Source organism: Bos javanicus, chromosome 10 (assembly GCF_032452875.1).
Source record: "Bos javanicus breed banteng chromosome 10, ARS-OSU_banteng_1.0, whole genome shotgun sequence".
NCBI classification, from domain to species: domain Eukaryota; kingdom Metazoa; phylum Chordata; class Mammalia; order Artiodactyla; family Bovidae; genus Bos; species Bos javanicus.
This window is the reverse complement of record NC_083877.1, coordinates 56,211,832-56,233,864: the sequence shown is the minus strand read 5'-3', so window position 1 is coordinate 56,233,864 and position 22,033 is coordinate 56,211,832. Positions and strand designations below refer to the sequence as shown.

General features: G+C 36.4%; 1 protein-coding gene and 1 non-coding gene across 2 annotated transcripts in view; one reads left to right on the top strand and one right to left on the bottom strand.

Annotated features, from left to right (window-relative positions):
- WDR72 (WD repeat domain 72) overlaps positions 1–22,033 on the bottom strand; it is a 226,498-nt gene that overhangs the window by 70,847 nt on the left and 133,618 nt on the right. The window contains exons 15-18 of the mRNA XM_061431240.1: positions 20,879–21,696; positions 17,851–17,942; positions 12,569–12,648; positions 5,981–6,176 (exon numbers count right to left, since the gene is read on the bottom strand). Coding sequence (XP_061287224.1) covers positions 5,981–6,176; positions 12,569–12,648; positions 17,851–17,942; positions 20,879–21,696 — 1,186 coding nt within the window. The remainder of the gene's footprint in view (positions 1–5,980; positions 6,177–12,568; positions 12,649–17,850; positions 17,943–20,878; positions 21,697–22,033) is intronic.
- TRNAF-AAA (transfer RNA phenylalanine (anticodon AAA)) lies at positions 492–564 on the top strand. Its single transcript has one exon. It is a non-coding gene; the product is annotated as a tRNA-Phe (tRNA).

Here is a 22,033-nt window from a genome sequence, read left to right as displayed (position 1 = left end):
TCATCCAAATGTTATTAGAAATTAGTGATTTGATATTTGCTCATTAATTGATTCAAGAGAGCATTTCCTCTGTTGTTATACCAAATGTTTGTGGTTCTGCAGCCTTGTGATCCTCGACCTGGGCAATACCTATCTCTGTAACTGTCATATAGGAGACACATGGTAAATATTGATGAATTAAAAAATAGTAAAGGAAAATAGTGTTTAATTGGAAAGCAATGCCGGAGAATAATGAAGAACCCAGATCCTGATGCCTGGGTTTAACTCTTGGTTCTGTTGCTTGTTCGGAAAAGACTGGGAAAGTTACTTCTCTGTATCTATTTTCTCATCAATAAAATGGTAATAACAATACTACCTATCCCCATAGACTGTTGCCTGAATCAAATGATTTAAGGTACATGAGGCACTTAGAACATACTAAGCCATATCAGTGTTAGATGTTAGTATTATCATCACTATCACTATCATTGCTATTCTAGACGACTGAGAATTCCCTGGTGGCTCAGATGGTAAAGCGTCTGCCTAAAATGCAGGAGACCCAGGTTCAATCCCTGGGTCAGGAAGATCTTCTGGGGAAGGAAATGGCAACCCACTCCAGTATTCTTGCCTGGAAAATCCCATGGATGAAGGAGCCTAGTAGGCTATAGTCAATGGAATCGCAAAGAGTCGGACATGACTGAGTGACTTCACTTTCACTTTAATTAGGAGAGGAAGGCATTGGCACAATGAGATTCAAAAAGGGCACATGCTCTCCAGAGAAGAAATTAAGGATGTATGGGTTTCTCTCTAATGTTCAGGTTCCACATTTATGCATGTATGGATCAGATAATTCTGGGGAGAAAGAAAAGGGCGTAAGTGTCTTCAGTGGTCTTTGAAACAGCTGCCTTCTCCTACTCCAGCTTTTTTTGCTTGGCTAAATTATGTTCATCTTTCAAGTCTTGCATTAGGCATCTCTTCTTCAAAGAAGTCTTCTTGACCTCAAATCTGGGTTAGGTACTGCTGTGATGTGTTCCTGCAAACTCACCCATAGCATCTGATACACTATGGTCTTCGACTGGGGATTTCCAATTTGTTCTCTGTGTGCCACCAATTCATGGATCAGTACACAGAGGCATAGAGGAGTGATGCATAAAGATGTATTCAAAGTTTTGGAGCTAGCACAGTATGCAGTACAGAATATCAAGTTACCATCCCTTCATAACCAAAAGCTTATCATATCTGCCTTCTGAGTCCACCCAAAGGCTACGGTTGGGATACTTTCTTGCAGAAAATACAAAGAACTCTGATGCATGCATCACCAGTATATGTATGTTTTTTATAAATAATATACATCCTATTAGTATATCAACATTAAGTCCATTCTAAAATATACACGAAAATAAGAATTTCAAAAGGAGAACATTAACACACACATACACACACAACAGTGCTTTTTTGCTTAAGATTGCATTATTAGAATTATCTTCAATCTTAGTTTCTTGGCTAGAAACTTTTGCTCATTTTCTGAGAGTTACTTTAGTTAATGCTAGAAAATAAAATCTGTAGGTCATCTGAGCAGGGACACTTGAAACTGAACATAGGAGAGGCAGCCTTCTGGGAAGTGAATCTTCCATTCTCTACCCAGAATATCCTGTGGGATACTGCACTACCCAACATAGGAATCAAATCAGCTTACCAAGGTCAATCTATGGATCAAGGATACTTTTGTTGGAAAAAATGCAAGTATAGATTTTGATTATCTCACTCCTCCATATCCATTTCATCAGCAAATACTTTGGCAACCCACTTCAGTATTCTTGCCTGGAAAATCCCATGGACAGAGGAGCCTGGAGGCCTGGCGGGCTACAGTCTATGAGGTTGCAAAGAGTCAGACATGACTGAGCAATTGAGCACAGCACCTTTATATACATTCAAAATCTGACCACTTCTCACCTTCTCCAACCAAGCCACCATATTTGTTCCAAGCTGCCATCATTTGGATTAGCATTATAAGGCCTTCCAACTGGTCTCCCAGCTTCTGCTCATGGCCCTGAACTTTAGGCAGTGAGATCCCATTAAAATATGTGCCCATTGTCTGTTCTCCCATTTCAGAGAGAAAGCTTAAGACCTCAGTCTGATACACAAAAGGCATTCTATGATGATCCCCCATTACTTCTCTGCTCCTTGCTCACTTGCCTTACACAGATTTTTTCTAAATTACTTCTGTGCCTTTAAGAATGCATTGGCCTTCTCAGCCTGAAGGCCTCAAAGGAAAAGGAAGATGTATTTACCATAACTAACAATATCAGGAAAGAATTTCCCTATGAGGTAGTCAGATACTATATTTCAAAGCCTTTCTACAACTACACAGATTTCCTTCTGAGACATTCAACAAGCAGATGAAAACTGTCCTGTGCCAGTTTTTCTACTGATGGCCACCAGGATCACAAAACTTTTCTGTTAAATATACCTTGATTTACTACAAAATAGTGGTTTTATTTAAAGAGCACATTTTCATTATTTAACTTTGCAGATAAGACTTTGAAAATGATGCACATAATAAAGATTATTTGCAATACCCTTATTTGATGTATCATCTTCACAACCACACAGTTTAACATGAATTTAAATTCAGCCAGTAATTCTACGGTGACAGTTTTATCTACAAAGCCTCCACTTCTATTTCAACCAATTTATTTAATGAAACAATTCAGAGTACTTGCGTTTAAAAAGTGAAGGGAAATAGCTTTCTAAAGCATTTTAATAATAGAAACTATTGTTGTTTTTTAAAGTAGTAAATCTTAACCTCAAATGTGAGTGCTAATTATACAATTTCTTATTAAAGAGATTCAAGTAGATCGCAGTGTGATCGTTATAAAACTGTAAACTCAGATAAAATTCACAGATCTCCTATAAAATACTGATTCACAAATATTAAGACCTCAAATAAAATACAAGCTGTGAAATGTAACAAGTGAAAACACTGAAAAATAAGATACAAAATTATAAGGTGCAAACACACATTGTGCTTCAGTTCTCACTTTGCTGATTTCCATCTCATGTACAAACCTTTCAAGAAACCTGGTGATTTTCTTTATAAGGGCTGTGATGACAACGATTGAACATTCTGCATTTTCTTTGTTAATAGAAAGTATGATTTATGAGAGAGGAATAAAAATCTAAGAAAACCACTCAATAAATTATTCAATTTTCAGATCAAGCTGATTTAGAGCAAATTTCCTTCATGCTGCAAGTGTGGAAAATGCAGCTTATTGGATAAAATGAGTGTTTAAGAGAATATCTGGAACTGTTTCCTTGTTTTTAGTAATTTGGTGACTTTAGACAAGTCATATACCTTCTTTAAGTCCAGTTTATTCATTTAAAAAATGAAATAATAATAGGAAGCATGTCTCAAAGTGCAAGAGATACACTACTAGAGACATTCAAGATACCCAGTATGGTGATGAACTTTTTTCCAAGTACTATTTATTTCTATGTGCATGAGAAAGATACATAATTAGTATGTTAACCTAAATATTTATAGAGGCTTATGTCAGGAAAAGCCTAGGTAGCACCATGGAAATCTCTCTTCCTCAGATAGTAGTTCTTTTCAGCTGTTAGAACATAGTAAGAGTACAATAACTGTTGCTGTTAATATTATTGTTCCTTATGATATATTAATATTATTGTCATATTACCACAGCACTAATAAGCCAAACATACTATACCCAACATAAAAGAAGTTTATGAGTATCTATACAAAAAATTCATCTGTTACTTTTGAAATGATTTACAAATAAAGTGCAAGAAATCAAGGAACCAAGAAAGAATAAATGAAAATAGAAAAACAAACAAAAACAAGTAGGGGGAATGGGAAACTCATAGAGGAAAAATGAGCAAGGACCTGATAAAATTAAACAATATAAACCATTTATCATAAGAACATTTGATAAAATGATATGTTGCAGTCACACTAAAGCTAAGTAAATCTGCCTATAAAATTTGAGGTATAATCATATTTGGTGAATACCACCTACATCATCCTCTTAACCTTTGAATCAGGATATCTGAGATAAATAAAATAGCTTTTTAGTTATTTATTTTTTAAAATTTCATCAAGTAGTGCAGTGTATACCACTAGTAAAGATCTAAAGCTTTTCCTGTAATTATTAGCTCCTCTGAATAGTTTTAAAATTAGTTTTGTTTATTTTTTCCAAAAGAGGAAAAATGGCAATGTTAGTATCCAATATAATATTGCTTGCAAATTTTCCTCTTCAATGCTTGTTATTTGCTTCCTATATGCTTGCAATTAGAGTTAATATTTTCGTATAAGGACTGTTTCCCAGGAGAATATACACTTATTTGTGAAAATATTATACTTATTTTAAATAAAATATTCTAAATTTAATCCACCAACATATATCAAGTAGTTTTATTATTTTTGTGTTCCAATTCTTATCACAAGCTAATCCTAAATTTTCTAAAGGATCACTCAATAATGATAAAGATAGATAATATTTATTAAGATCCAGATTCTTTAGTCACAGTAAGATTCAGTTCCATAGAATTAATAATTCTCAATAATTCTCAATTATGAAGGTTCACCAGAGAGCCCAATCTGATGAAACTTCAAATAATGAGTAAGCCATGTGATGGCAAAACTCATAAAAATTTCACCTTGATAGCCTGCCAAGAATATCTCAACCAGAAATGAGGCTTATGGGCCAATGGATAAATTAGACACTAGGGATAAGTAACAGAAATACCACCAAGTGAGAATTAACACGTGATGAATGACACTAGCTGAATCAAGAACACAAACGTAGTCAGTGCAATTAATTTAAAAAGGAATTTTTCTACTTCTTGTTTGAAAGGTGTAATACAAATACAATTATGTGACATGAACAAACAGGAAGGCCTCAAAGCGAGTAAATTTGCCAGATAATTAAAGCTAATTTCTTTACAACAAAAAAACAAGTGACTTGAAATCACCACTGAGTTTTAACAAATTACTATCTGAATTTACCAGCCTCAGTGACTTTCTTGGTACTAGGAAATAGTCCATCTATTTTGATCTTTGGCCTTCTTTGAAAAAGCCTTTTTCTGCTACATATCCTCTTTCACTGCATAGTGCTCTCTAATCAGTAATTTTATAAAGATAATAAGAAGAAATAAATATAATACATTTTAAAGAATAATACCTGTTTTAAGATTTAACATTTTAAATATAGCAACATTTCTGAGTCCCAAATCAAATCTCTTTTAAAGAGCTAAAAGAAGTATCTAAAATTTTTTAATAATCTGAAACATGTAAACTTGTAACATGTTTTCCTGAGAAATATATATAATAATATTATATGTTTATTTTTTCATCAAAAGCTTACTAACAAAGTTGAAAATCAAAGTTTTGCTTGATTTTACTATTTTTTAATTTTCACTTTTAAGTCACAGATAACAGGCTAAAAAGTCAGATAACATTATTCAGCAGAAATTTAGATTCACTTTCTAGTCAAAAGCATAAACACTGTGATTATAAAGTTACAGTGATAAAATCTATTACAGAATGAATCAAGTGGTCCAACTACAAAACAGTTTACTTTTAGTTTCTATTTCATTTCTTATCCGCCCCACCCCGAAAAACAGCACATGGCTATTATCATGTTATCAAATGAACACAAATTTAGGACCCATTATTATCAGAGTATTCTTATAATATATGTCCCATTAAGCTATTATTGTTACTTCTGTTTTCATTTTTACTGTCTTAACTTTAAAACACTTAAACAAAGAACATAAATTTTGTTTTGTAAAATATTTATTAATTATAATTTAGAATTAGAAACTTGACAATTATGAGGAAATTGATAGCAGAATAGGTCAGAAACAGGGCCCTTAGCTTGGCTTTTGCAGAAATGATTTATTGTGAACTCATATTCTCAATATGCTCTGAGGAGTAGAAAAAATTCTGATGAAAGAGATTGCCAATAAATTTTGCACTTACTTTGCAGAGGAAAAGTGTCTGGAGTACACTGTAACTCAGGTTCCTTGGCCCATTCAATCTTCGGCAGCATCTGCATCATCTCATAGTCACCATTCTTTGCCACAGACTCTGGTTCACTGTTGACTGGTGTCTTTCTTAAAGTCTTCATGTGCTTCTGAACTTCTGCCAAAAGAACAGCTTGTATTGCTTCAGTTACCTGTAAAATTTATTTTTTAAATTGAATTATTTTTAGGGTTCACAAATGCTCGGGGTCTTATATAAACCCCCAAGCCTGGAATTTTGATTTGAACGCCTCACATAAATTGTAATGCTCCATTCCACCAGAATTACTATCAGAAACAACTGAAGTGCAGCTACTGGAAACTAGCATCCAAGTCATCATACTGTTCTTTTAAAAAAAAACTCAAGAGATTAAAAAAGGAAAATTTAAAGAAATTCTCCATTCTTTCTCATAAAATATTTTCATTTTCACCAGGAAACAAAATTTGAATATATCACATTGTTCTTAAAGACAAGTTTAGTTTCTGAATGCCTAGTACAATTTAACTAAACACACTTGATTTAAAAAATACAGAAAATTAAAGACAAAACTTTAATAATAAATCTCACTAAACCGTGTATATGTGTAAATAGTTTCACATGGCTTAAAACGCTGCAAAGCCTGCCTTCCAGTTATTGTACATAGACAGTCAAGAACCACAGTTGAGGGGAGAGGGAAGGGGGATGTTTATCATGAGGTATCCAGTGGTGGTAAAGTGGATTGGTATTGTACCTGTCTCCTGAGAACCCAGTGTGCAGGTCAAGAAGCAACAGTTAGAACCGGGCATGGAACAACAAACTGGTTCAAAATTGGAAAAGGAACATATATATGCCAACGTTGTATATTGTCACCCTGCTTATTTAACTTACATGCAGAGTACATCATGTGAAATGCCAGGCTGGATGAATCATAAGCTAGAATCAAGAAATATAAACAATCTCAGATACGCAGATGATACCACTCCAATGGCAGAAAGCAAAGAGGAACTAAAGAACGTCTTAATGAGGGTCAAAGAGAAGAGTGAAAAAGTGGGCTTAAAACTTAACATTCAAAAAAACTAAGATCATGCCATTCGGTCTCATCACTCATGACAAATAGATGGGAACAAAGTGGCAAAAGTGACAGATTTTATCTTCTTGGGCTCCAGAATTACAGCAGACAGTAACCACAGTCATGAAATTAAAAGACACTTGCTCTGGGGAAGGAAAGCTATGACAAAACTAGACAGCATGTTAAAAAGCATACACATCACTCTGACGACAAAGTCTGTAGAGTCAAAGCTATGGTGTTTCCAGTAGTTGTATACAGATGTGACAGTTGGACAATAAAGAAGGCTGAATGCTGAAGAACTAATGCTTTCAAATTGTGGTGCTGGAGAAGACTCTTTAAGAGTCCCTTGGACAGCAAGGATATCAATCTTAAAGGAAATCAACCCTGAATATTCATTGGAAGGAGTGACACTGAACCGGAAACTCTAATACTTTGGCCACCTGATGTGAAGAGCTGACTCATTGGAAAAGACCCTGATGCTGGGAAAGATTGAAGGTGGGAGGAGAAGGGGGAGACAGAGGATGGTTGGATAACATCACTGACTCAATGGACATGAATTTGAGCAAGGTCTGGGAAATAGTGAAAGACAGGGAAGCCTGGCGTGGTACAGTCCACAGTGTCACAGAGAGTCAGACATGACTTAGCAACTAAACAAAATAGCAATCTTGTGAGACTTTTAGGCTCTAGGGACACTCAGAGAGTTTATGCTGATGGTAGATGCTCAGTAAACAGCAGGGGCAGAAGAAACTCTATTCTAAACTCTATTCTAGAGTTTTAAATATAGGGAACATCCAGAAAGTATCAGAGTAGTTTCCTGATCACTGATCATCCCCCTATTCTTGGCCATTCAGATGCTTGGTTGGGTTGTGGCAAAAAGGCTCATGAATGATGTGATTTTACTACTGCACACCGGATCTATTAACATTGTAGTACTGCCTGTTACAATAAAGGTACATAATCCTTACTCATGCATATTATGTGATGAGATATTCAACACTGTGAATGCTGTTGCATACCATGAATACAACATAAAATTCTACACATTATGGTACTGATGACTCATGCTTATTAATATCTACCATATGCTGAAGCATATATTAACTATTAGCTATGATATCTACTAACATACTATTTTAGATCACAATAAGTAAACCACACTTATCATATAGATATTATGAGGGGAAAACCTGTATTAATTATTCATGGATAATTTTACACCATTGAATTTATGTCATTTTAATTTTATCACACATTTTATTTGATAGCACTGCCTCCAAGATATGAGTGGTGTGGTATAAAGAGAAAGAGATCTCAATCTGAAATGAGAAGGTCCAAGTTTCTGATCTGACTATGACAGTTATTACAAATGCAACTTTTAACAAGTTATGTACTTCTCTGGAACTTTAGGGGACACATGTATACCTATGGCTGACTCATGTTGCTATTTGACAGAAAACAACAAAATTCTGTAAAGCCTTCAATTAAAAAAAAAAACCAAAACCCCCAAACAACAATATGTGATGCTGAGAGAGGCTAAGATGAGAGCTTTCAATCACAGTAAGCTGTATGGAACTTGCTTCTGTTTCTACATATAAAAATCAGGAAGGTATTGGAGGATATCCTTGGACCTGTAGTACATCCAGACTATGGTCTGTCCCTCGGAATGGGCAGATTGGCCATACGCTCCCATAGGATTATGGATGCCCTCTCACGACTGTGATTTAGCATGTCCTCTATCTACCAGATATAATATTCTATAACAACCTGGATCAATATTCTTTCTTAAAAATATACAGAGATTTATGGAACTTCAGTTAATATGTCTAATTATTAGATTGACCATATTCTATAATTGTTAAATTTTGTAATTTTTTAACATCTATGTCACTATAAATATGTACTGCAGGAATAATTAATATGAGTATCATTAAAAAACAAGATGAAGTAGAAACAGCAGGATAAAACATATTTACTGCAATGAGCAGGACAATCGGAGCCACAGAACTTAAAAAGTGAATACAGAATGGCACGTACCCAGTTGGAAGCAAACTCAAAATATGCATTTTGTGCTCAGTGTGAGATCAATACTCAGAGACATGGTACAATTTATATAAGCATATAATAATGCTATGGTATCTGTTATACACTGAACACTGCTGCTGTTACTGCTGCTAAATCGCTTCAGTTGTGTCCGATTCTGTGTGACCCCACAGATGGCCTCCCACCAGGCTCCCCTATCTCTGGGATTCTCCAGGCAAGAACATTGGAGTGGGTTGCCATTTCCTTCTGCAAACTAATACTGAACACTAAAATCATGCAAATAGAGTTGAAATAGATTTTGTGTACTTTAAAACTATACATGATAGAAGGTAAAATTTAATGATAGTTTCTGACTATCGATACTTAAGTCTCTCTAGCATGTAAATACAGTAGATAATTTTTGTAGATAGGTAGTATACATAGAATTTTTCCCAACAAATATAAAATCTATAGATATTATATAACTTTGTAATGATAATAATAAACCGGAATTGAAAGCACAGTGCAATAAAGCTGTCTCCCAAATGCATATATAGTTTTTCCTGAAAGACAGATACATGAAGCATTACAATTTATAAAAGAAGGTGCAGATTTAAAATGAAGTTTGAAAATCCGTTGACTGAGAAAAGAGAGCCACATCTGGACCATACTTATTAGCTGGAAGTATTACTGTGCCATACTACTACTACTGCTACTGCTGTCGCTTCAGTCGTGTCCGACTATGTGCGACCCCATAGACGGCAGCCCACCAGGCTCCCCCATCCCTGGGATTCTCCAGGCAAGAACACTGGAGTGGGTTGCCATTTCCTTCTCCAATGCATGAAAGTAAAAAGTGAAAGTGAAGTCGCTCAGTCGTGTCCGACTCTTAGCGACCCCATGGACTGCAGCCTACCAGGCTCCTCAGTCCATGAGATTTTCCAGGCAAGAGTACTGGAGTGGGGTGCCATAGCAAGCTAAATTTTTTAAATGGTTTTCTGCTAACACCTTGAAACAGCAAAGTATTGTAAAATAGTACACAGCATTATGAAGACTCATAAGAGCCCCTGTGGCCTGCATATGGTTTCAATGTCCAGACTTTCTGGTATAAAAGCATTTTCCCAACAGTCAGACTCACATTAGCCTTTCATGTCTTTTCATCATTTCCTTGAAAAAACAATACTTCTCTCTGGTGGCCTGGATTTCATGGTTTCTCCTACCAGTGTTAGAGTATAAAATTCAAAGAACTTTAGTGTTGCTTCAGAAATGTGCAAGTTAGCAACCCCAAAACTCGCTGTTGCTTCTCCAGCATTTATTTCTATGTCGGGCATATTTCATGTGTAAGAAACAAAAGAGACAATCTGCAAACTCTTTCATCTGCAAAATTAACTTGTCCTTACTTATTTGCTTAAAAATATCCCCTTCAATTTCTGAAGTAGGATTTCGCTCTGTTTTACAAAATCATTACCATTGCCAGTATTCTTAAAATACATTAAAAAGCAGATTCAAATTAACATGTTTAACTGCTTAAATGAACACCTTTATAAGGAATTTGAGGATTGGTTATTGAAGCATTTATATGTATATTTGCAACAGCCTCTGTTTTTCCTGAAGGACCCAGGAATTCTCATTTCTATAGTATCTGTCCTGTGCTCAGATGCTCAGTCATGTCCAACTCTTTGCGACCTCATGGACTGTAGCCTGCCAGGACCCTCTGTCCATAGGATTTCCCAGGCAAGAATACTGGAGTGGGTCACCATTTTCTTCTCCAGGGGATCTTCCCAACCCAGAGATCGAACCTGAATCTCTTACATTTCCTACATTGACAGGCGGATGCTTTACCTCTAGCGTCACCTGGGAAGCCTCATTTTTACTTTACACATGAGGAAAATAAATAATCAACAAGTTAAACCTATCTTCCAGAATCATTTATCAGGTTAGTGGCAGAAATGAGAGAACTTTGAAGCTTAAACTTCATACAGAGTGAGTAATAAATGCTCTGGTAATATTTGTCCTGCTGCCAGCATTTTAACAAGGTCATAGAATCATAGAACCTTAAGGTCCATTAGTCCAAATACGTCCAAACTACATTAAAATTTATTTGATGGTCAAACAGACAACTACAAAAGATCTTTAATTGGAGCAATTCAGAATAAATGTTCTGCTTAATTCTTTTTTCCCTAAGAATTGTTTTCTCCACTGAGAAATTCTTTGGCTACTGGGGAAAAAAGAATTCCGTCTTTAATAGAGACTCTTTCACGGTGCTAGCAAATCTGCTGGTAAAGTCAACATATACTGATGTTTATTTGGTTAACACAGAGGCTTTTTCATATCTATTCAGACATTCACTAAATATTTATTAACTGGCTGCTGTCACTTCTGCTTTTCTGTGCATTAGTGAAAGCAGTGAGTGAGACAGGCAAAGTCCCTGCTCTCAGCAAGCTTCTGTAACAGTGAAAAGACAGAAAATAAGCAAGCAAAAAACAAATGGTAAAATCTCCATTAAAAGCAAGCCTAACAAAGAAAATAAAAATGGATACTGTGACAGTGACTGGAGCAGTGGGGAGAGACAGAGTACAGTGACAATATTAGATGGAATGATTAGGGAAGACTTCCCTGAGAAATTGGCTTTTACGCAAAGATCCAAAGGATGAATGGGAAAAAATGAGAATTCTAGTCCGAGAGAACAGTAAGGTCCTGAGGTGGAAATGAGCTTCGTGAGTTCTGGATATAATAAGCAGATCAGTGTGGCTAGTGAGGACGGGGGAGAATGATGAGGAAAGAGGTCAGGCTGGGGGCAAATCATGTAGGCCATGGCTTTAATGACCATCCCAACTGTGTTATTTGGTTTCATGGTATCAACCCCCACAGTCTGTTCTGAATCGACTTTCTTTGTTTTCTTGTAACCAAAAATAACCATTTGTAATTGGCATTATTGCTATGCTTGTCTTGCAAATGTGACATTTATTTAGCCCATGAAGAATAAAGTTCCAGTTAATATTCATCTAATCAATGCACAGATATTTATTGTATTATGTACAAAGCTATCCACACATACACAAACAATCCTTGAAATAAGGAAAAGACTTCAATTGGACATTGAGTAAACGAGGTCTCTAAATCAGCTCACAAATGAAAAGGATAGAAAAATGATCTCTAATCATACTTATTAGATTCACAAGCCTAGGGACCTTTCCATCTAATATTGAAATCAAATAATAAACGCTTGCCTCAGTGGGCACTAAAGTAAACACCTCTTCATCAGCCCCCTCTGTTCATGCCCCTAACTTGGTGCATCCCTGCATGTTCTTTTCCACTTTTCCCTCATTGTTAATCTCTGTATCAGTCCTATTAAATGAAATACCCTGGAAGAAAACACAAGAGTACCTACTTATGTATATTCTCAGGTAGAGGGGAATATGAAGGAAATGTAGCAGCAAGGAACTCTTCCAATAACTTCATGAAATGAACTGTTATCATACCTGAACAGACTGGTCTCTCCAACAGGAAATTAGCTTCAAAAGTGAAACGTCAGCCTCAGGTAGATGAGATTCACTCTTACCTAAAAATATATAGAACACATTTGTATCTTGAGAGTATTAAACATGGAAGCAGCTCAATGATCTTCAACCCTGACTGCACACTGAAATCACTTGGAGCCTTTTTTCCCCCCACAAAAATCAATCTTCCAGTGATTCTGGTCTAATAGGTCCTAGGGTGAGAATGGGTAGGTATTAATACTTTTTAAAAGTACCTTAGATGATTTTCCTATATAGCCAGAGTCAAGAAACATTAATTAACATATATGTATTTCTAATAATTATCCTAATACACATTCACGTCAAATCAAACTCATCTTTATACCTTAAACCCATTTTCTGTACCTTTTTGCCACCAAAATGCAATGACTAACATTTTCCTCAAAACAGATTACTGAATTTCACAACTCCTTCCTCATACAAGTAGTTCCTGAAATTCCACCTTGCCATGAATCAGTATCTATCACACAGAAAACCCTATAAAAAACTTCCTTTGATTTGTCCTTACCCAGCTATACTACTCTGATCAATAGGTATAGCACTTATGTTTTAATTTGACTCGTTTTGTTATGTATCGTTTCTTTTAAATTTGCCCTCTTGAATGTCCTTTCTATCTATTTGCCCTAATGTTCAGCGTGAAATTTTAAGGGTGAGCTATGGCTTAGTTTATTTAAATTGATCCACAGAGTGTCCAACAGTTCCCTACACAAAAAAGCACTTAATAAGTGCCTTTTCATTAATTGAAAATGGACATATTATCATCCAAATGAAAAAATCAATGAATTAAGGCTTTCTGATGGTTAAAGTATATTATCTAGGTGCCAGATCCAGGAGTGAGATAAGGAAGAGTGATGCAATCCTGCACTGGAGGGAAATTGCTATAATTGTCTATTTAAATTAATGTATTAATGTATGTTTGAAACCCTGGATCAACTAAATTAGTTTTAGTCTAAGATGCTTTTCATTGAATTACCATTTTATATATTAATAGACATGTATGTGTGTGTGTGCATATCTCACATTAGTGGGCAAGGGAGATTAATAGAAGGTATTGATATAAACTGGGGACATAAAAGAAATAGATAAGAAACTTCTGACTCATTATTAATATCATTTTTTCCTATGGAACCTATGATATAAATTGGAAATGGCCAAGAACAGTATATAAAACATGTGAGCATGACAGAGCACTATGAGTTTGAAGTTGTTATCTTTCATTTCTTCATGAGCAGAGCAGGTAAAGGAGCATTTTCTTTTTATCTATTTCCTTTCTTCCTCTTTCATTTGGTTGACCTTGTGATTGCACCATCAAAGCTAAGTATTGGTCTCAACTGTAACTACTTACTGGCATCATAGGGTACTTCATAGTGCAATTTAATGTGATGTTAAAACTTTAATTTGAGATGGAAATGAGAGCCAACTTTTCTTGGCAATGTCAATGAGTTAAAGAATTAATTATAACTTCAGGGGGATAAAAAGAAAACATCTCAGGCTTACCAATATTACTTAGCCATCATTTCTGATGATGGAAGTGGCTCAGTCCTTCAGAATGAGCACCTCAGAGTACTATTTTATTCCTTAGGCTTGGACTTTATAGAATTAATAGCATGAAGTGAATCTCTCCTTTCTTTAACCTTCCATCTGCCAATTATTAAAACATAAAACCATGTTTCCTCTGTACCTAACTTAATTTTAAATGCTATAAATGCCACCTCTCAACATCAGGGAGATTGTTTGCTAATAACCCTAGTTGCTCAGGCTGCTTTGGTTGGGACAATCATAGGAAAAGCTGAGGCCTCCTTGGTTCTGGTTAGCAAATACCTGGGTCTCAGCAGAAGCCACTTACTGTTTTTATTTTGTTGCTAAGCCATGTCTGATTCTTTTGCGACCCTATGGACTGTAGCCTCACATGTCCATGGGATTCTCCAGGAAAGAATACTGGAGTGGGTTGCCATTTCCTTCTCTAGAGGATCTTCCCAACCCAGGGATTGAACCCACATCTCTTGCATTGGCAGATGAGTTGTTTACCACTGAGCCACCAAGGAAGCCCAGAAACCACTTATATTATACCTTAAATTATAATCTCTTTCCCAGCGTTATAAAAAATAAAAATTAGAGTAAATAACCCTAATAATGACTACTACTTCAGGCAAAGGCAGGCAATCCAGACTAGGTCCTATAGAGGAAACATAACTTATAATCATAAATGTGAGAAATGGCCTGACATAGAAAGAGCAAGGAAGTTGGAATTAGATGGAGATGGACTGGAATCCTAGTCCTTCAGCTTGTTAGCTGGTTGACTATGCATGAGTCATCTAACTTCTCTGATCCCCAATTTCCCTAAGGATTAAACAGAGATAGGTCCTCCTATTGTGCAGTGTTATTTCTATATTAGTTGACATAACACATGTAAAGTTTGTGGACTTAATTCTTTGGACATACTGCTGCTAAGTCACTGCAGTAGTGTCCGACTCTGTGTGACCCCATAGATGGCAGCCCACCAGGCTCCCCCATCCCTGGGATTCTCCAGGCAAGAACATTGGAGTGGGTTGCCATTTCCTTCTCCAGTGCATGAAAGTGAAAAGTCAAAGTGAAGTCGCTCAGTCATGTCCAACTCTCAGCAACCCCATGTACTGCAGCCCACCAGGCTCCTCCATCCATGGGATTTTCCAGGCAAGAGTGCTGGAGTGGGGTGCCATTGCCTTCTCCTTGGACATACTAGCGACTTAATAATTGGAGACTATTAATAAACTCTCATTTTAAAATATTCTGAATGAATATTCTATTCAAAAGCCCTGAGAGGGCCACTGTGCAACTGTTATTCAGGCCATCCCAATGTATTAATCATATGCTACACAACTTTAGAAGTAAAAAGCACATCAAATCTGGAATCTTATTCTTATTTTCCAAATTCAGTAACTATGGCTTTTAAAGGAGTAGAAGATACACTTAAAGCTACATAAGTAGTAAATGGCAGAACTGGATCTAGAACCTCAGTGGTTTATCTCCAAAACCATTGTTCTATTTTTTATTCATCCTCAATCCAAAAGTATTTGCTTAATTCCTTCCAAGCATTGTTCTGGGAACTGGCAGCACAGCAGTGAATAAAGCTGATCAAAAAAAAAATTATTTAATAACCTCCCTGGAGCCTACATTTGAGTGGCAGGAGGTAGGTGGCAAATGAAAAAATTATATACAGCATGTCAGATGTTGAAAAGGATTATGGTCAAACAGGGAAAGGGGTAGAGTATGCTAGGGAGAATGGAGGGTGCCTGCATTGATAAGATGGCATTTGAGGATGAATTGAAGGATAGAGAATAGAGGTGGGGAACAGCAGGTTGACTTATACGGAATCTGGAGAAAGGGTCTTCCAGGAGGAGGGGACACTCAGTGCAAAGACCTTAAACCCTGCCTGACATGTTCTGGAAAGAGTTAAAAAGGCAGCCTTGCTGGAAGTAGTGAAGCTAGGGATGAATACAAAGAGATGAGGTCAGATGGAGGCGTGTGTGAAGACATAGGTAGAGCAGCCAGGTTATACAGGGCCTCATGAGCTATCGTAAGGACTGTAGCTTTTATTCAGAGTGAAACAGAAGCCGCTGAAAAGTGTTAAGTAGTAGCATGAGGGCTTCCCTAGTGGCTCAGACAGTGAAGAATCCACCTGCAGTGCAGATAGACCTGGGTTTGATTCCTGGTTCTGGAAGATCTCCTGGAAAAAGGAATGACTGACTACCCATTCCAGTATTCTTGCCTGGAGGATCCAATGGACAGAGGAACCTGGCAGGCTCAGTCCATGGGGTCACAAAGAGTCACACATGACTGAGCAACTAACACACATGAGGTTCTGACTTAGTTTCAAATAGACCATTCTGGATATTTGGTTGGGAATAGAGTGCAGGAGTCAAGAACAGCAGAGGGTAGTTAGAAGCCTTCTGTATCCAGGCAAGAGGGGATGAAGTCTCACACCAGGCATTTGGCAGAATAATAGAGAGAAGCAGTCAGAATCTGGGATATATTCTGAAGATAGAAACAAAATGATTACTAAAAGTTTGGATGTGGAGTATGAGGAAAAGGAGAAAGTCAAAATGGCATTAAAGTTCTTGGCCTGAATAACTGGAAAGATAGAATTGATGCTTTTGAACTGTGGTGCTAGAGAAGACTCTTGAGAGTCCCTTGGACTGCAAGGAGATCCAACCAGTCCATTCTAAAGGAGATCAGCCCTGGGATTTCTTTGGAAGGAATGATGCTAAAGCTGAAACTCCAGTACTTTGGCTACCTCATGAGAAGAGTTGACTCATTGGAAAAGACTCTGATGCTGGGAGGGATTGGGGGCAAGAGGAGAAGGGGACGACAGAGGATGAGATGACTGGATGGCATCACTGACTCGATGGACGTGAGTCTGGGTGAACTCCGGGAGTTGGTGATGGACAGGGAGGCCTGGCGTGCTGCAACTCATGGGGTCGCAAAGAGTCGGACACGACTGAGCAACTTAACTGAACTGAACTGAACTGAACTGAGATGTCAAAGGAGACTTCCCTGGTAGCTCAGACGGTAAAAGCATCTGCCTACAATGCGGGAGACCTGGGTTTGATCCCTGGGTTGGGAAGATCCCCTGGAGAAGGAAATGGCAACCCACTCCAATATTCTTGCCTGGAAAATCCCATGGACAGAGGAGCCTGGCAGGCTACAGTCCATGGGGTCGCAAAGAGTCGGACACAACTGAGCCACTTCACTTGAGATGTCAAAAAATTGGATGAGGACGTTTGGGAGATAAATTAGCCATTTGGCATCAAAATAAAATCTTAACACCAAGATTGTTACCCAGGAAAATTCAAAGACAAACTTCTGAAATAGCTGTAAAACTGTAAAGCTGTAAAACTACTTAATATAATACTTATATGGTAATAAGGATATTGATATAGGAAGCTTTCTTATAAATCATATGGGACCTTTATTTAATATTAAGTGTTTTCTTGCTGAAAAGCTTCAGAATTTTAGGCATTTCACAGATCATTTGAAAAATCCATTACATTACATCTTATAAGATACTTGTTCTAATAATGAAATTTCATATATATAGACAGAATATAAAACTATAACCATGTGAAACATAGACTAAATCAAGTAGTAAACATGCACCCTTCTCATTCTAAACTGTAGGATACTATCCAGTTATGGCACTTTTATTTCATAGAAAAAAAATTCGACTATATCTGTAACTACTTTACCATTTCGTAAATAACTGTAGAAGCTTGAAATATTCAGAATATCATTTCCAGGACTTTTCATCTTATTATGCACAGACTCGATTTTGAAAGCACTGTTGAGGAAAAATTTAAAAGATATTGTTAAATATGTATAAACATATTTTGAGAAACAAATTGAAGATATGACTGACTGCATGACCACTTTAACAAATTTGGGAATTGAACACATTATTTTTAGCAATGTATTTGACATTATTCTCTTTGGTGAATCTTATTTCCCCACTTTGACTTACCTAAAAGCCTAATCTCAATTGAATTGTGAATCTTGGTTTATTCAGAATTATTTTGTGATCCACTTTTACTGGAAGGCCATTGCTACTTTAAGTCATGTGATTTTGGCTAATGCAATAAATTTTTGAATCCTAATATGTTCATATGTGCCAAAGAATTATCCCCAGATACCATCAGGACTTGATGAAGGCAGTCTTTATCCTAGTCCAGTGATTCAATGGGGGAAAATTTCAGATACTATCCATGGATATTCTTAAAGGCAAATAGCTCTTTGCTTAAAATTTAGTTAAATCATGCACTCAGTTGTTAAGCATGCAAAGATTTCTTCACCTTCCTGACCACAGTGAAATGTGAGCAAAATGGCCACATTTATTGGAAAGATTTACTGTGAAAAATTCAATACACAGTATTTTGATTTCCTTAAATATGACACATAGTTCCCAAAAGCAGATCAAATCTGATGTGGCTTATTTAGGGAAGCAGTCTCTAATCCTGACACCTTCATTCAATAATTTATTTTAATGAAGAATTTTGTAAAGAATTAACTAACATGTGGCAATGATTTTAAGGCCTTTTAATGGATAGCATGCTGAAAGCCCTTAATCTCCCCTGAAGGGCTCCAGACACATCCTCCACATCCCGTATTCAGCATCAGGAACAAGCTCAGAATGAAAACCTCTGGTGATAGTAACTAAGTCCCTCATCTGCTCTGTCTGGTCATGATTAGGCTAACAAATAGAATTTGTTTTTAGAATTGAAGAAATCTTGCTGTTGCTGCTGCTAAGTCGCTTCAGTCGTGTCCAACTCTGTGTGACCCCAGAGACGGCAGCCCACCAGGCTCCCTGGTCCCTGGGATTCTCCAGGTAAGAACACCAGAGTGGGTTGCCATTTCCTTCTCCAATGCATGAAAGTGAAAGTGAAAGTGAAGTCGCTCAGTCGTGTCCGACTCCTAGCGACCCCATGGACTGCAGCCTACCAGGCCCCTCCATCCATGGGATTTTCCAGGCAAGAGTACTGGAGTGGGGTGCCATTGCCTTCTCCGGAAGAAATCTTAACCATCACCTATTCTATTCACTTCATTTTGTAAATGAGGAAAGCAAAGCCCAAAGGGGCTAAGTGACCAGTCCAAAGCCACACTACTTTAACCACAAAACTGGGATTTGTTCTCAGGTCTTTAGAATCGGCTGACTATAATTTTTTTATCATACATTAGGTGTTATTTAATTTTCTTATTAATAGAAAGAAAAGTGAAAGAAGCCTAACTGAAATTAAAATACACATATTATATATATATGTTATAAACATGAAGTTATATATTATGTATAAATATATTATAATGAACAAAAGAAAAAAATAGAGGAAATTTAAGTATAGGAATCATGGAAATTTACCAGTCTCTGCTTTCTCATTATTATGGCCACCAAACAGAAAATGGAAAAACCCTATAGCATAGAAGCATTGAAATGGAAGGAAGCTTAACACTGAATCTATGTAATCCATATGGACTTGCTACCAGACTGTAGGTTCACTGAAGGTAGGAAGTCTATTATATAGTACCTGGCACAGATTTGTGGCACTGAGCTCTTACCAAAGAAGAGAAATGTCAAGGACCGTTTACTACCATGTAATGAGCAGTTCAAACAGTACATCTTCTCCAAAGGCTTTCAGATGGTTTCATCTCACACTAATTATTCTCTTTCCTCTGATCATCTACAATACTTACCTATACTACAAATGTTTCTCCTTGTTCTTTTAAGTGTTTTCTACTTACTTCATATGCATTATTTCATCATTTGAAAGAGTTCCTACCCAAATAAAAAATTTATTTATGTTTCCTCTGTAGTGCTAAGGACATATTCATTAAGCACTTGGTGAATCAAATAAAATCTTCTAACATCAGACTATGAAAAACTATATTGAATTTTAGCATGGGAGAAGGTAAATACAGGGTCAAGGTTAGCAATCAGGCTCTGGAATTAGACTGACACCCGGCCTCAAATCAGCTTGCAAGGCTCTGAATTAATCTTGGGGTTGGTACTTTCTCTTCATAAGTCTCAATATCCGATCTATACATTAAGCAAAGTACTTGCACCTATACCCTAGCTTTGCTGTGCACATGGAATGAAATCATGTGGCTTACATGGTGACTAGTAGATATTAAACACCCCCAAAATAATAGCTATTGTTACTAAACCATACTTTCTATAAATGAATTGATGGTAACCCCTTCTATATTAATATGCCAGAGTACAAATTAAATGGTGGGATTTGAGGTGTGAATTTTTCAAATTTTTCCTTTCCTAATGATATATAAAATATATCATCAGAGGCATTTACTTTAATGCTTTTTGTTCATAGTTAATTCACAGCAAGTATAATGGATTTCAAATGTGTGTGAATCTGTTTATCTATCTACCTATCTGTTGAACCATTCAGCATCCAGTACTGTGAATTTTCTGGAACATATTATGAGACCAGTGGATATTTGCTGGATGAATCAATTTTAAAATATACAGATTTATTGTCCAAATATTTTTCCAATCTCAAAGAATTAAATGGAAGATTTTCTTAAATGTGTTTTGAACTAAAGAAGATGTTGCTTATTTACTCTTTCTTTCCTTCTTTCCGTCCTTCCTTATAGGAAAGAAGGAAGAAAGAAAAGGAGAAACAAGGGAGGCTAGAGAGCTAAATTTAACAAATAATAATAATTTTTTAATATCCTAAATAAGAAAAGTCAAAATCTCTAGGTATGTCTTACCTGTCCATTCCATATGCCAGTTCTAAGGGCATGTTAACTAACTTGTTAACTAAAAATAGTTTGCTCAATAAATAAACTATAGTGTTTGACTCTTGCAAAGAATCAGAATTATTTTCCAGTCCTTTTGGCATCCCAGAGTGATTTGGAAAAGTGGAAGTGTATTTATCTGACAAGTCCAAAACTTTTCTAGAAAATAAATTCACTTTTGAATAGTCTTTTTTCATTTCAGTATTATATAAATCCCAACCTGGCAGCATCAATGAAAAGTGATCTTCATTTGCAGCAAGTCCTAAAGAAACAGGACCCTGAAGCTTTAAAATATTGAGATGCTTAATGCAGAGATTATCTAATTCTTTATCCACTCCCCATGGCAGAAGGCAAGATAGGAGCAATTTAGCTGTGTCTATTGTGAGGTTGGCATCGACTTTTCTTGATTGCTTAGGGTGCATCTTTTTGAAGCTCTTTATTTTCTTCTGCTTTTTAACGCCATCATTTTCTTCTGATAATTTGATGGTGTTATCTCCTTGGGCTGGGCTTTCACCAACAGGCTTGGCATGTACCTCCGTAGAGAGAGGACCACAGACAGTTTTATTTCTTTTCAGTGTCAGTGTTGTCTTCTCTACTGTACTTTTGGCTCTTCTCAGAATCTCACTGCAGTAGAATGAATTGGAAGGGTCAACATCACGGATTGGAGTCGGCAGCAAAAGTTCAAGAAGGCTTTCCAGATCAAAAAGAAGTATATGAAAGCCAATGTTACTCCATTTTGTCTTCACAAGCAAGACATTAAAAGGTCCCGAGAAAGACTTGGCATCAGCAACCTGAGGGAGATTTTTAAAATGTATGTCAAAGTTCTTATTTTTCAAGTGATTTTATTAAAGTTTCCATGATATTAAAATGGCATAAAAAGAAATTATTAAGTAGCAGTACAATTAAAGGCAAGTCATTACAGTTTTTGTCTTAGCTATAAATATTCCTCTCCAAATTAACATTCTATATTCTAATTATTTTGCAAACTTTTGTTTCTCTGAAACTTATTTTTTCCCCTGAAGAAATATGAATTAAGCCTAAAGAGTTAGATGGCATCAGATTAACTTCCTTTCAGATACACTTATGTATCTTCTTATCACTATAACCATGAAAACATACAAGAGGGGA